Source organism: Eschrichtius robustus, chromosome 1 (genome assembly GCF_028021215.1).
Source record: "Eschrichtius robustus isolate mEscRob2 chromosome 1, mEscRob2.pri, whole genome shotgun sequence".
NCBI lineage: Eukaryota > Metazoa > Chordata > Mammalia > Artiodactyla > Eschrichtiidae > Eschrichtius > Eschrichtius robustus.
Window position 1 is genome coordinate 33,214,075 of NC_090824.1, and position 14,980 is coordinate 33,229,054.

Below are 14,980 nucleotides of genomic sequence, written 5' to 3' on the forward strand. Positions count from 1 at the left end.
GGAGGCCTGCCTCCAGCAACTCTGTGTGCTCCTTCCAGCTTCGTGACTCTCTTTGCTTTGGGCTAAGAGGCTCCACTGGGTTCCCCGGGCCTTCCCCAGGCCTGGCCTGCCTATGGAAGGCTCACACTGACCCTGGACTTGGCCTTTGCCCTGATGAAGATGTCCTAATCATATCCCATCCTCCCGGTTTAGTGTACTCAGCCCCACCCCAGCTGTTTGAGAACTTTCTTGTTCTCCAAACCATACTCTCTGGGGGCCAGGCTGGGTGACTCAGTTGGGGGGTGGTCCATACACCCCATATTAAGAACCAGCACCTCAGAGAGAGCCTGTTTTTTCTGTCTGAGTTAGTCTTGTGCTTCCAGACCTGAACCCCTTTGGGCTGGCTGGGAGGATCTCGAAGGCTGTTGGGAATAGGGGTGGGGGGACGCGGTGATTCTGGACACGACTTTGCTAAACACCTCCCCACCCCCATGCCACTGGCACTCCCAGCGGACAGAGAAACTGCTGGAGACCATTGACCAGCTGTACTTGGAATATGCCAAGAGGGCCGCACCCTTCAACAACTGGATGGAGGGGGCCATGGAGGACCTGCAGGACACCTTCATCGTGCACACTATCGAGGAGATCCAGGTGTGCTGCCGCCCCCCCCCCCCCCCTTGCCCCCGGAGGCCGGCTCCCCAGCTGCCCACGGCTCACACTACTGCAGGACTGCCCCTGTAAGGAGAGGACTGAGGGTAGCATCCCCAGGATGTTATAGATTTGAAAGCTTTGCATTTTATTTATTTTGACTCAGTAATATATGCACATGGTATAAAAGCTAAAAGCTAAAAAGGCTAAGCAATGAGTTCCCTTCCTTGTCCCCCAGCCCTGAGTGCCCCTCCCCAGAGGTGAGCAGTGTGACCACATGGTCTCTGCGTAGGCAAGCACATTTATTTATTAACATGTTCTTCTCCACACCCCTTTTTTTATGCAAAAAGTTCATTATAAACTGTATCCCGAGCCTTATATTTTTAACCTAACAATTATCTAGGAGCCCATTTCATAGCAATAAGCTGTTCTTTTGTACAGCTGCAGAGTGTCAGATGAAAAAGGTTTTGCAAAGTGCTGAGGAACGTGTGTTGGGGGAGGTGACCTGAGGAGCAGACCTGGAGCACCCCTTGTCCCCGACCTGACTGTGGGGTGGTGAGCGCCCCCCGGGGGGTTGCTGCTGACTTCACCAGTCCTGAGCGTGAAGCTGTCGGCACCTTCCCGTGGCCAGCCCGGCCATCCTGGTTCTCAGCCGCGAGAGCCCTGGGTTGATAACCTCTGGGCCTCCCAGCTCGTGTGGGGCCGGCCTCCGGTGGCCCCTCCACCCACCTCTACCCTGGGGCCTGCAGGTCTCCCTTGGCTCCTCTTGCCCACGGGAGGTACCAGTGACTGGGACGGACTTCCCTCCCAGTCACTGGGCTTCTCCTGCATGCCTGTCTATGTCCAGGGACTGACCACAGCCCATGAGCAGTTCAAGGCCACCCTCCCCGATGCTGACAAGGAGCGCCTGGCCATCCTAGGCATCCACAATGAGGTGTCCAAGATTGTCCAGACCTACCACGTCAACATGGCGGGCACCAACCCCTACACAACCATCACGCCTCAGGAGATCAACGGCAAATGGGACCATGTGAGTCCAAGGGCTGGGTGGGGCGTTGGCGGAGCCACTGTAAGTTTCAGAGGGGCGGGGATTTTTGTCTGTGTGTGTTGTTGATTTTCACTGATTTTTCATTGATTTCATTGTCACATAGTAAGTACTCATTATCTGTCAAGTGAATGAATGGCTGAATTTCTAGAACAGGTCAATGTGTTCACTCTATTACTGACTGGCCCCTTCCCTTCACGGCTCTTCCATTTCCTCTGCCGAAATGGGGGCAGATGGCTGGCCCATCCCAATGTCCCATGATTGTTCCTGCCCCAGGTACGGCAGCTGGTGCCTCGGAGGGACCAGGCCCTGACGGAGGAGCACGCCCGCCAGCAGCACAACGAGAGGCTACGCAAGCAGTTTGCGGCCCAGGCCAACGTCATCGGGCCCTGGATCCAGACCAAGATGGAGGTGGGGCCCATCGTGGGAAGCAGGGAGAGGGTTTCCACCCTTCCCAGCACCATCCCAGCCAGTCAGGCTTGCCCTGTCTCCTCTGGGACGGGACCTGCGGGGACTGTGGAGTCTGGTCTGCTGCCCTGTGGGTGGGGGCGGAGTCTATGCGGGGAAGGCCTGTGGGGTGATTCCGGTGTCTGGTTTGAGAGCAAAGACCCACACAGGGACACCACTAAAGAGTCACAAGGTCCCACAGAAGGAGCAGTGCCTAGGTGACTGACTCGGCTTGCCCTTTGGCTTATGTGGCTGACCAGGTCTCCCTTCCTCCTGAGTCGTGATCTTGGTCAGACAGGGTGATCTCCCCAGAGAGAGAACTGAGCCTTGGGCAAGCGTGGAATTTCTTGCTGAATTGTTGGGACAGGTATGGGTGTGATGTAGATAAGGAAGGGACACTGTGTGGGTTAGAGCATGGTGTCCCTCTGAGCTCCTTGAGGGCGGAGACCACATCGAGTTCATGTTTGTGTCTTCCCTGCATCCCACCCCCACCTGCTTAGCACATTGTGCATAGTAGGTGCTCGGGATATATTTGCTGAGTTGAACTGAGTGCACAGAAGGTGCTTTTACAAGCAAGGTGTGTTTACATGGATGAAAGACTGACAGAAACGGGGATTAGTCCTGGACCACGGAGACAGGTGGGATTGAGGTGGGCAAGGCGGGCATCCTAGGAACAGAACAGCAGGAGCATGGCCACTGAGAAGGTAGGTGAAGTGCGCTGAGCCTGTGAGGAACCCAGCTCAGTGGGAGAGTGCCTGAGATGGATGGTAGCTGGGAATAGGCTTGGGAAGGGAGTTTAAGGAGCAGAGGAGTGAACATTTAGGTTAGCAACTGACCTTGCATCCCCTTCCTGAGGCTGAGAGGTGCCCGAGAGACAGGAGGTATTCAGCCGGTGATAACAATGCTGGTCATACTCCTTTATGATGCTGTTTCCATGCCAAGAATCATCTGAGGGGTTGGTCAATGACCTGGGGGCCCCAATCTCCACCCCAGGGGCCCAGAGTGGGGTGGTCTGACAAGGGCCTCCTTCCCGGGTGAGCAGGAGATTGGGAGGATCTCCATTGAGATGCACGGGACCCTGGAGGACCAGCTCAGCCACCTGCGGCAATACGAGAAGAGCATCGTCAACTACAAGCCCAAGATCGACCAGCTGGAGGGCGACCACCAGCTCATCCAGGAGGCACTCATCTTCGACAACAAGCACACCAACTACACCATGGAGGTGGGTGGCACCAGCCTTGCTTCTCCAGAGAGGGAGCCCCAGATCCCCTTCTGCTTCACCATCCTGGGCTGGGGTAGTGGTGGGGGGTTACCCATCATCCAAGAAAACTGGTCATAGTAGGATAAACTGGCTTTTAAGTGAGGGGATACTCGCTTCTCCTCACTCCTGGAGCTCTGGGTCGTTAGTCCTCAGTGCCTTCTGAATTTCCCGAGGAGCTTGTTGAGAATGCACATTTCCAGGCCCCGTCTCCAGAATTTGATTCACTAGGTCTGAGATGGGGCTCAGGAATCTAAATTTTTAACAAGCAGCCTGGTGATTCTGAGGCTGGTGGTCTCCAAACGCTGGCTTGGCATCTGCTTTCTAAATGACCTACTTGTTTTGACCGTGAAGGCGTGTGTGTGAGGTTATGGAGTTGGATATTCAGGGAATTACCCACTTTTTTGTCCTTTAGTTTTTCCTGCTGCCAACTTTGCCCTCCTTCCTGACCTGACCACACTGGTCATTCTGGTCTCTGCCATCCCGGGCAGAGGCCACCACCCTCCTGTGCTTCCCCCTTCATCATCAGGGTCCTCTGTCCTGGTGGGTTGTCCTTGTCCTGGTCCCCCTGCCTCTGGTGACACTGTAAATCTGGACAGAAGGCCTGGTTCGATTGCTTTGGCCATTTTGATGGTCAGGGGAAGGAGTAGCAGGGGTGGCCCAGGCCTGGGACCCCTTTGCTGACAGGCCCTGCCCACCCCCAGCACATCCGCGTGGGCTGGGAGCAACTCCTCACCACCATCGCCAGGACCATCAACGAGGTGGAGAACCAGATCCTGACCAGGGATGCCAAGGGCATCAGCCAGGAGCAGATGAACGAGTTCCGGGCTTCCTTCAACCACTTTGACCGGGTGAGCCCCGCCCCCTGCACTCGCTTAGGGCAGCCCCAGCCCCTGCCCCAGGGCCCTGGAGGGCACTGCCCAGCACGTGGGCCCGCTTCCTGGGCAAGTGAAGGGGGTGGTGGCCGGGAGGAACTGCTGTCAGCCTGCCCTGACTCTGCACCGCACCGAGCCAGCCTTAGAAGCTGTCCTGGTGTCCCATGAGCTTCCCCGCTTTCCTGGAGAGAGTGCTTGCATTGTGAGTTAAGGAGAGGGCCTTTGACCCCTGACCCTTGGTCTCCTGCGACCAGGAGTCAACCCCCGGGAGCCAGGCTGCCATAGCCTCAAGGGAAAGCCTGCTGTCCCCTGGCTGTGGGGACCATCCCTTGCCTCTGCCTCAGGACAGAGCAGGGGCTCCCTCCTTCCCTCCGCCCCGGTGTAGCCTTTGGGACACTCTGCAGGGGTGTCAGAGTTGTCAGTCCTGGGTTCTCCTCCTAGCTCTGGGACAGGACAGTTCTGCGTGGGCTGCCCCTCCCAGTGCCCTGGGGCTTTGCGGTGGCCACAGGGGGTGGGAGCATGGGCTTAGGTGCTGCCCACCCCCCCTGCCTGCTTCACTGCCCTCCAGGCACCTGGGTGGGTGGAACCCTCCTGGAAACCCCGGTCTGGGCAGCAGGGCCGGAGGTGGGCTGGGCACTTGTGAGGCAGCTGCTTACCCCTGTGGCTCACCGTGCTCCCCTGTGGCCTGCCTTCCGGAGCAGGGCTGAGTGTGCCAGGGAGAGGGCCCCTGGGCCTCGTCTGTGTGTCTAACCGTGTGCACTTTTATTTCCCCTCCTCCCCCGACCCTCCACCCTCCGCCCTCCGCCCTCCCCATCCGCATGCCTTTGTCCCTGTGTCTCCCCACACTCGCTACCCTCCACCGGGGCATGGCCCACCCCTCCCCTCACGGCCTCCACCTCCCTGGCACCGCATGGCTCGCTGGCTGGCGCACGGCGGCCCCAGGATCACTCCGGCACGCTGGGTCCCGAGGAGTTCAAAGCCTGCCTCATCAGCTTGGGTTATGATATTGGCAACGACCCCCAGGTACTCGCCTCCTGCATGCAGCACGCTCAGGGGTGGCGTCCGGGGCGAGAAATAACGCGTTTCTCCTTTTTCTTTTCTCTCTCTGTCTGGATCTCCCTGTTTCCCCTTTCCTGTGGGCCGCGGGGCTCGTCTTCTCCTGCTGTCCGCCCCCCGGCCCGTGTCGGGCTCCTCCTCCCACTACTCCGACCTCTGCCCTCTGTTGTCTTTCGTGGGAACCTGCTCGGTGCCCACCTTCCTCTCTCCCCGCCGCTCTCCATCCTGTGGACGGATTTTTGCATCTCCCTGCTCTGTCTTCCTCCTTCCTGTGGACTTTTTCCCCGGATGTGTATTTGCATCTGCTCCTCCTACCTTCCTCTCCCCTTCCTGACCCCCAAACCGTACACCTCGACCTCCCCTCTGGCCACCTGTGCCATGTCTTCCTGGCCCTCGGCCGGCCCTTCCTCCTTGTGTCTCGGTGCCACTGGCCCCACAGAAGAAGACAGGCATGATGGACACGGATGATTTCCGCGCCTGCCTTATCTCCATGGGTTACAACATGGTAATGTAAACCCCGCTCTCCGGCCAGGGGCAGCCAGCTGACTCGAGAGGCCGAGTCCTGGCCGTGGCGGGCCACGGGAGGCCCTCGGGCTCAGGGTGCCCTCCCCAGAGGGGCCTCAAGATTCTGGTCCATGGGGAAGATGGCGCCCTGAAGGCTGAGCCCAGCCGCAGGGCCTGTGTGTGTCCCAGAGACCTGGCCTTTTCGCCTCTCTCCGCTGGTTTATCTTTTGATATTTACAGTGGAGGTGGGCCTTTTCTCTCCCACTGTGGATGGTGGGGCTGACCCCAGGGCTGCCAGGAAGGACTGGTGGTGGGCACTCTGGGTGGGGCTTGGTCCTGCTTCGTCTTGCATGAGGCGTGGAGATTTCCACCTCTGCCCGTGTGATGGCTCCAGCCAGGCCTGCTGCCCCTTTGCCGTTTCCTCAAGCCCATCCCCAACCTTCTCAGCTGCCAGCCCTCGTGCCAGCCTTCTGAGCAGGACAGGGGCCTCAGCCAGGCAGCCCGGCGACGCCTGGGCTGTGGTGCAGAGTGCAGAGCCCATGGGCTGCCCAGCAGAGGGGCAGGGGCACGGGCTTTAGAAACAGGGAACCCGGGAATAAATCCCAGCTCTGCCATCACCAGCTTGGGGGCCTGGATAAGGTGAGGGGAACCCTGCCCTACTGTTGTAATGGTTAAATGAAGGAACTCACGTGAGTGCCGTGCCCATGTCTGACACATAGAAAGTACAGTGCGGTGGAGGCAGACCACCCAAGTTCAAGTCTCAGCTCTTCTACCTACTGGCTGTGTGACCTTGGGCAAGTCACTAAGCCTGTCTGGCCCTTAGGTTTCTCATCTGAAACCTGATGGAAATAATAAAATAAATACCTACCTCATATGGTTGTGAGGAGGGTTAAATGAATTATACACAGCACTTAGAATAGTGCCTGGTATATAGTATACGCTATGTGAGTGTCAGCCATTGCTGTCATTAATTATTATCAGCATTATCATTTTTGCTCCAAGAGGAATCAAGGCATCCATAGAGGCTGGGAAGCGTGAACTGGGTCTTCACTGTTGGGTATTATGTTCCTATCATGCCCTCAAGACAACCCAGGTTAGGTCAGGGGTCCGCTTTGCCCTCTCTAATAGCCTCAGGCTACTCCGGGCCCACAGGGGCTTCAGGTCCATAGAGAGAGGAGATCGTGGCTGAGAGGATGACAGGCCTGGGATTGGCTCTTCCCTCCAGGGAGAGGCAGAATTTGCCCGCATCATGAGCATTGTGGACCCCAACCGCCTAGGGGTAGTGACGTTCCAGGCCTTCATCGACTTTATGTCCCGTGAGACGGCTGACACAGACACAGCAGACCAAGTCATGGCTTCCTTCAAGATCCTGGCCGGGGATAAGGTGGGTCTGCTGTGGTGTGGGCACCATGCTGGGGCGGACTGATCTGGAGGGGTGGTCGTGAGCACCTCCACTGCTCCTCTCCCCCCACCGCCCGCCCCGGGCCTCCTTGCTGTCACCTCTACCCATTTCTGTAATGTCCTGGGATCAGCTAAGGCATTGGGACACAGCGTTAGCTTAAGGGGGTCCCCTGCCAGGGACACTGCATGTCATACTTGTGATGAGATACTGGTGATGAAATGATGGGTGGTGGAGGGCAATCCAGTCAGGTGGAGTGTGTGAGTGGGTGATGGAAGGTCCATCTGAGAGCTTGGACTTCGCCCCTATATCATTCTGGGCACAAGGTGTGGCGTATAGGTGGGGAGCAGGAAGGAAGCGTGTGTCTCATTTTTCTACCCTGAGCAGCAGTCAGCTTCAATTTTCCAAATCTCCCAAGTTCCCTGCAGTGCCCTGCCTGACAGTGGAAACGTGGGGGCATCCAGAGGAATTTGGGGGCAGAGGCATCTAGAGGCCAGATTCCCTTTCTGAAAAATTCACAGGATAATCCCTATGCCAATCTTCCTTAGCCAATAGGGAGTATAGTTTCTGCAATGTCTCAATCTATGTGGAAATAAAGTCTCAACCCACAAAGTGGTTCCTAAAGGTCTGATTTAAGTTCGAGGGCAGCATGTTAGAGTCATAGCACTTTGGAGCTGGAAGGACCCTGAGAAACCACCTCCTTGAAGTGACTCATTTTGTAGAGGAGGTCTCCGGGGCCCAGAAAGGGACCTGGTCTTCTGACTTTTGAAGTGACCTGAGGGCCAGCCCCTCCCTCCTTCAGACTGGCTCCTGGGGGACTCTGGCAGAAGTAGGGCATAGGACGGGGGCCCGCCTTGTGGGTCAGAGCCCCTGAGCTCCTGTGGAGCCTCAAGCTCCCAAAAGAAGTAGCTTCCAAGTAGACTTTCATGGGCAAGCCCAAGGCGGGGAGAAAGCAGAGGCCCAGACTGGGAACCAGGCCAGGTGGGGTCAGGTCCCAAGTTTGCAAACACGGTTCAGATAGCTGTCTGTGGCGATGATGCCCAGAACTTGATGCTCATGTAAGTTGCAGGAATTGGGTGATGTCCTCGGAGCCCAGCTGAGTGGGCGTGAGGGGCCCTACTCTGTCCCACCAGATATGGTGTTGCTGTTCCTGCTCCAGCCTGCGGTCGGGGCGGGCTAGAGCAATACGTGGAAAGATTACAGGTGCAGGTAGCACTTCCAGTTAGCTTGGAAACCGCCTCAAGTAGTTATAGAAGTGGAAAACTTGTAAGGGGATTTAAATACACACACACACACACACACACACACACACACGTATATGGTTATATATGTGTATATGTATATATATCATATATATTTATATACATACACATACATATATATGTACATATGTATGTGCAATATACATGTGCATGTGTATATGTATATATATCATATATTTACACACATATATATGGTTATATATGTGTATATGTATATATAGCATACGTATTTATATACACACATGTATATGGTTATATATGTGTATATATATATCGTATATATTTATATACATACACATACATATATACGTACATATATATGTGTAATATACATGTGCGTGTGTGTATGTACACAACACACACACACGTATTTCTATATCCAGAAGTATGAGGACAGGGCCAGAACGGGGACGGAACAAGGTACCTAATGTCACGAGTGAGGTTTACGGCCTCCGGCCTTTGCGGCCTCCGGCCTTTGCGGCCACCCTGACCCGCCGTCCTGACCGCGCTCTCTCCGCAGAACTACATCACTGTGGACGAGCTGCGCCGTGAGCTGCCGCCTGACCAGGCCGAGTACTGCATCGCGCGAATGGCCCCTTACACCGGCCCTGACGCCGTGCCCGGTGCTCTGGACTACATGTCCTTCTCCACGGCGCTGTACGGCGAGAGTGACCTCTAGCCCGCTCCCCCCGGCCCACGCCCTCACCCCCGTCCGCCATGCGCGCCCAGCCCTGCGCCTCAGCTGTCCCCCCTCTCCCGCCCGGGTTTGGTTCACGCTCTGCCTCCAAAGGGGCGAGCTGGACCCAAGTGGCATCGAGCCTCCCAGCCCGCGAAGTGACAGTTTACAAAATTATTTTCTGCAAAAAAGAAAAAAAGTTACGTTAGAAAAAGTAAAAAACCAAAAAAACCACATATTTTATTATAGAAAAAGTATTTTTTTCTCCACCAGACTTAAATGGAAAAGAGGAAGAATTAACTATTTGCACCGAAATGTTTTGTTTTGTTGTGACATAGGAAAATAACCAAGCACAATGTTATATCCATCCTTTTTATCGATTTTTTTTTTTTCTATCTGTACCATCTGCTGTATTCATTTCTCCAATCTCATGTCCACCTTGATGTGGAGTGGGGGGGTGAGGGTAGGGGATAATCTTGTCAAAGGCACATTGGTGCATGTGTGTTTGCTAGCTCACCTGTCCATGAAAATATTTTATGATATTAAAGAAAATCTTTTGAAATGGCTCTTTTTTTAAGGAAGAGAATTTATGTGGCTTGTCTTCTCATTTTTAAGTCCAGAGGTGTAATTAGCCTATTTATCAGCACACACTTTTTTTAAAACAATATTGCTCATTAAAAATGGTCAGGACAGGGGCTTCCCTGATGGGGCAGTGGTTAAGAATCCACCTGCCAATGCAGGGGACACGGTTCGTTCCCTGGTCGGGCAAGATCCCACAGGCTGCGGAGCAACTAAGCCCGTGCGCCACAACTACTGAGCCTGCGCTCTAGAGCCCGTGAGCCACAACTGCTGAGCCCATGTGCCACAACTACTGAAGCCCGCGCGCCTAGAGCCCGTGCTCTGCAACAAGAGAAGCCACTGCAATGAGAAGCCCGTGCACCGCAGCGAAGAGTAGCCCCCGCTCGCCGCAACTAGAGAAAGCCCACGCACAGCAACGAAGACCCTAGACCCTCACGGCCAAAAATAAAATTAATTAATTAATTACTTTTTTACAAAAAGCAACACTTAAAAAAAAAATGGTTAGGAGAAAATTGGCAAGTGTGGACCACTTTGATACAGCTTGGCACACACCGTATTAAAGCAACAACACTCCATGTCAGTTCTTTGCTTGCTCCTTGCTTACTGTTTTCCAGAAGTGTGTGTGGGGTCGATGGTGTGGGGGCACCTGGACCACCCCTAATATGCTCTTGACCTTGGCGCGTTCCATCTTCTTACACCAGTTTCGTTTTTAAAAGGAGAAGGTAGTTTCCTCATGAGGCTCCTATGAGTTGAAAGTAAACTCCACCTTCGTTTGTTTCCCACAGCATCAAACAGCTCTGTGACATCTACATGCCCCCATTCCTTTTATTTTTGCCACAGGGGACACATTCTCAGAGGCATCTCGTCCCTTGCTATTCAGACTGTCCCACAGGTGGCCGCTGTCCAGCATCACCTGGAGCTTGTTGGAGATGCAGGCTCTCAGGCCCCACCCCAGACCTTCCTGAATCAGAATCTGTCTTATAACAAGGTCCCCGGGACATCTGTGTGCACTGCTCTAGCTTCTCCTGTTTTTTCCCCTTAACGTGTGTTTCCTCCTCGAGGTTATCAGGCAATGAAGACTGCCAATAATGATATCAGTAATAGTAACAGTGCAGTGATTTACAGAAATGTAACTTAGCAACGGAAGCTAAAGGTCTGTGTTCCAGTTCTGGCTGTGTCTAGGAGTAAAACAGTTTGGTGTCGTGGTTACAGGGGGTTGCGTCTGTGGAGTCTGACTGCCAGTGTGCAAATTCATGACTGCCATTTACAAAACGGGTAACTGTGCACTACAGTTCCCATATCCTAACAGGGAATAATAGTGCTGTTGGAAAGTTGATGCTATAGTACACAGAGCTTCTAAAATATTAGTGCATGTAAATGTTAGCTGTGGTCAATCTTATTTTAAGTTTCAAGGGATTCGCTTGAAGGATCTCTTAAAAAGAGAACCCTCAACATGATGCGTCCCCTCATATAAGAGGACTAAGCCTAAATCAGAACTTATTGAACTGGGGCCAAAGATAACAAGTTCTTCAGTGTGAGTCCCTCTTGTTTAGGAATTAGTTCTATGAGTTTCTGGAACACCCCTGCCCTGGGAAAGAGGCAAGGCTGCTCAGGAGAAAAGACATGGGGAGAGAGGTTGGCTTTTGCTTTGGGAAACATTCCTATAGGTTTTACCACTGGCTGGTAAAAAGCCAGTAAATGCTCAAGGTGGGTCTGCTCTGACTGCAGCTCTGTGGGGAAAACTGTGGGAAAAGGCCAGAGCCTGCCCCCAAGGTCTTTTGAGAGAGGCAGATAAGCAAGATACATTGTTTTAGCTATTTACATGCAAGTCTACCCAAGGGTCTGGTGGTATAGGAGTTGAGGAGAGGGAAACTGTTCCAACCAGAAAGTTTCCTAAACTCAGGGTATAAGTGCTTTAATAAGCTTCAATTTCCAGGGACTTCCTGGTGGTCCAGTGGCTAAGACTCCATGCTCCCACTGCAGGGGATGTGGGTTCAATCCGACATGCCATGCGGTGTGGCCAAAATATTTTTTAAAAAAAGCCTCAATTTCCAGAGATATGATCAATTTTTAAAAGAATGTGTGAGTCATTTGAACGAAGTGTGTTTACAGAGTTATTCCACAGCCTTCAAGTGTTTGAGTTTCTCAGTGTTCAAGGGTGCTTGTATGTGTGCAAATGACTATAATTAAATTAATTTTCAATCTGTTAAAGAGGTAAAATCTTAAGAATTGATTTCTTAAGCTTTTAAGGTCATCATGGACATCTTGTTTTATTGATAATGTAATTTTTCCGTAAAAATAAAAACACTCTTCCTTGTCCTAATCATTCATACATTTAACAGATTTAATACCCCCAAACAACCCCACTTGCAAATTTTATTAAATTCCTTTAAATATTTTAAATGTATTTATAAGTTTTAATAATTCTTTCCGGGACATCAGACTCCCAACCCAGGAAGATTCAAATCCAAGTGGCAAAGTTTCACTCAGCACAAAGCAATTGAAATATTATAAATGTAGTAAATCACGTTCTCTGGAGCAGTTCAAAGCTGTTTACTAACAATTCTCTTGCACGTCCAGAATTAAAATCACGTCTCATTTCAGTTGTACATTTCAGATGAAAAACCACAAAGCTAATATATGCCAGGTTCTCTGACGTGTTCAGTCACCTTAAATTAACCCACTGGTTGTCATGATGCTTACAAAACTGCTGAACACCACCAAAGTATTAGTACTAAGAGTTTGATTTACTTCATCTGTTTACTTATTTCTAAATAGGCGATTTCAAGTCCCTTTCCTACTCATTGCTGGCTTTTGGGGTCAAAGGTTCAGGTGATAACATATAATGTACATCTAGGAAAATACCATTAAGAGGAGTCCTCTTCTAGTCTTTGAACTCTGTGGTGGGCTGAATAACGGTCCCCACAAGATGTCCATGTCCTAATCCCTGGAACCTGTGACCGTGTTACTTTACATGGCAAATGGGACTTCGCAGAGGGTAATTGAGTTAAGGTACTTAATGGGGAGGTTATTCTGGATTATCTGGGTGGGCTCTTACTAAGAGGGAGCCAGGCAGCAGTGTCAGAGAGAAGATGTGATGATGGAGGTGGAGGTTGGAATGACATGAGGCCACAAGCCAAGGAATGCACTGTCCTCTAGAAGCTGGTAGGAGTCAAGGAGGTGGACTCTCCCCTAGAGCCTCCAGAGGGAAGGAGAAGGACTCTCCCCTAGAGTCTCCAGGGGTCAGCCTCCTGCTGACCCATTTTGGGTTTCTGAACTGTAAAATAATAAATTCATATTTTAAGTCACTACATTTGTGGTAATTTGTTACAGCAACAATAGGACACTAATACTTGCTCCATTATCCAGGCCTCTGGGAAGCCTGGCTGCCTCCCTGACGCCAGTGACCCACGTTACCGGCTTGAGGCTTTGGAGAAACCACCCCCACTTCAAAGGCCTGAACTTGCAACGTCAGCCCTGGGAGGCTGTCACAGCTACTGGACCAGAACTCCTAGCCCTAAAATCGCCAGTCTGCAGAGGAGGGAGATGGAAGCTTCAAAGCTCCGAAACCCCAAAAGGGCCAGAATGACTAGGCCCAGCAGGAGGTGGGTAGGCTGATTAGCTCACCTGGTTAGTGGCACTGGCTGAGGGGCTGAAGGCTGTGGGCTTAACCCCTGATGGGATGGATGACCTCACACGGACAAGTCTGCCCCCAGGTCATGGGCTGCTCCTTCACCCCCAGACCAGGCCAAACCTAGGGGGACAGAAGAGAGGTAACTAAACAGCAGCACTGCCGCTGAAACCATTGAAGAACCTTGTCTACATGCAGTGCCCTGGAGGATGGCACTGGACAGACACCCCTCTCACACCCAGCACCGGGCAAACCTGGACATCAGAGCTGGAAGCCTACGTCGAGGCAGGGAGGGCCCAGAGATAACAGGACACTCAGACATGGTGGGATAGGGTCCTTCAGCTCAACTACAGCTCTAGAAGCCACTCTGTGACCGTGGAGGCTTTCAGAGCCCCAAGAGTGGTGGGGGAGCCCCTGTCTGAGCAAGCACAGCTAAGGTGCTGCAGTGGGACCCTTTGCTAGTGATTGGACCACCTCGCCGGCTTAGAGACAAAGGGGAAATAGGCTTCAGGGTGTGTCCAGAACCCAGGGCCTAGGCGGCAGCCCAGCTTCAGGTAGGGACTGGCCACAGCCCCCAGAAAGCCCTCGGGAAGCCAGGAGCCTGCCGTCTCTCCATCTCATCTCGGCCCCTCTCTGTGTGGGAGCTTCGCTCCTCTCTCGGGCCCAGCCCTCTCTGGTCATGACCCCTGTGGTGGGAGAGGCTGACCCCACGTACCCCAGTGTTTTCCTCTACACAAGAAGCTAGTCGCAATTCCAAGATGGCAGGACCCACTTGGCCCAGCCTGGCCTGGTCTGACTCGGTGATTCCTACCAGTGGATGAGGCTGGGGCCATCGGTCAGGAGCTGGGTGCGACAGATAACTCAAAAGGCGGCCTTATAAGAGCTACCTCAGTTCATTATCAATTTTCACATCTCTGAGATTGGGATGTAGCTTATGACCAATCTCACATTAGAATGAACGGTATCCTACCATTGCTGTCGGCAAGGTGGCAGTCATGACCTAGAGTCATTACCTGCCCTTTTGAAGTAGGAAAGTGAGTCCTGGTTTTGTCTCATACTTCCATTAACACCTTCTAGTAAGATCAGGCACCAGGATCAAAGCCTGCAGAAGGGGTATACAGAACGACAATCTGGAGGTCACAGTGGCGCTCTCTCTTATGAAAAGCTGCATTATTAATGCTATGGATCGAAATGGCGTGTGGATAATGCGCTTAAAGACTCTGACAAGGAATTCAGAAGAGTTGGACTCTGCGTTTGAGGAAGTTTTAGCAAATTTGTTTTGCTCATACTTCCTTTTTTATCTCTGCACAGGAGTGACAGATGATAAAAACGTTTAAAGTCTAAAAGAGCTCTTTCAATAAGTACATAATGCACATAAGTACAAAATAAAAGAATGGTCAGAAAGCACTGTATGACAGTTTAGTTGGTTACACATTTTCTTTCTTGGTGGTTCGTAAAATAATGTAGCAACTTCTAAGTCTGACCGTATTTTAGATTCAATGAAATATGGTCCACGGAACAGATTCCCTGGCAACTCCCCAACCTTCTGGATTCTATGTTTGATGAGAGAACAAAAGAAAGATTCATCCTAAACCTACTCTATGTAATTCGGCAAGCTAAG

The 14,980-nt window shown here is 52.3% G+C and overlaps 1 protein-coding gene across 3 annotated transcripts in view; it reads left to right on the top strand.

The window, feature by feature from the left end:
• Positions 1-9,735, top strand: part of ACTN1 (actinin alpha 1) — a 95,124-nt gene extending 85,389 nt beyond the window's left edge. Inside the window, exons 14-22 of one of the 3 annotated variants that reach the window (XM_068543691.1) lie at positions 490-630; positions 1,475-1,657; positions 1,949-2,083; positions 3,162-3,341; positions 4,082-4,228; positions 5,195-5,275; positions 5,748-5,813; positions 7,038-7,196; positions 8,994-9,735. In XM_068543691.1, coding sequence (XP_068399792.1) covers positions 490-630; positions 1,475-1,657; positions 1,949-2,083; positions 3,162-3,341; positions 4,082-4,228; positions 5,195-5,275; positions 5,748-5,813; positions 7,038-7,196; positions 8,994-9,152 — 1,251 coding nt within the window. In that variant the 3' untranslated portion in view covers positions 9,153-9,735. The remainder of the gene's footprint in view (positions 1-489; positions 631-1,474; positions 1,658-1,948; positions 2,084-3,161; positions 3,342-4,081; positions 4,229-5,194; positions 5,276-5,747; positions 5,814-7,037; positions 7,197-8,993) is intronic. The other 2 variants (XM_068543697.1, XM_068543702.1) reach the window with 2 other exon arrangements.
• Positions 9,736-14,980: the final 5,245 nt, after the last annotated feature.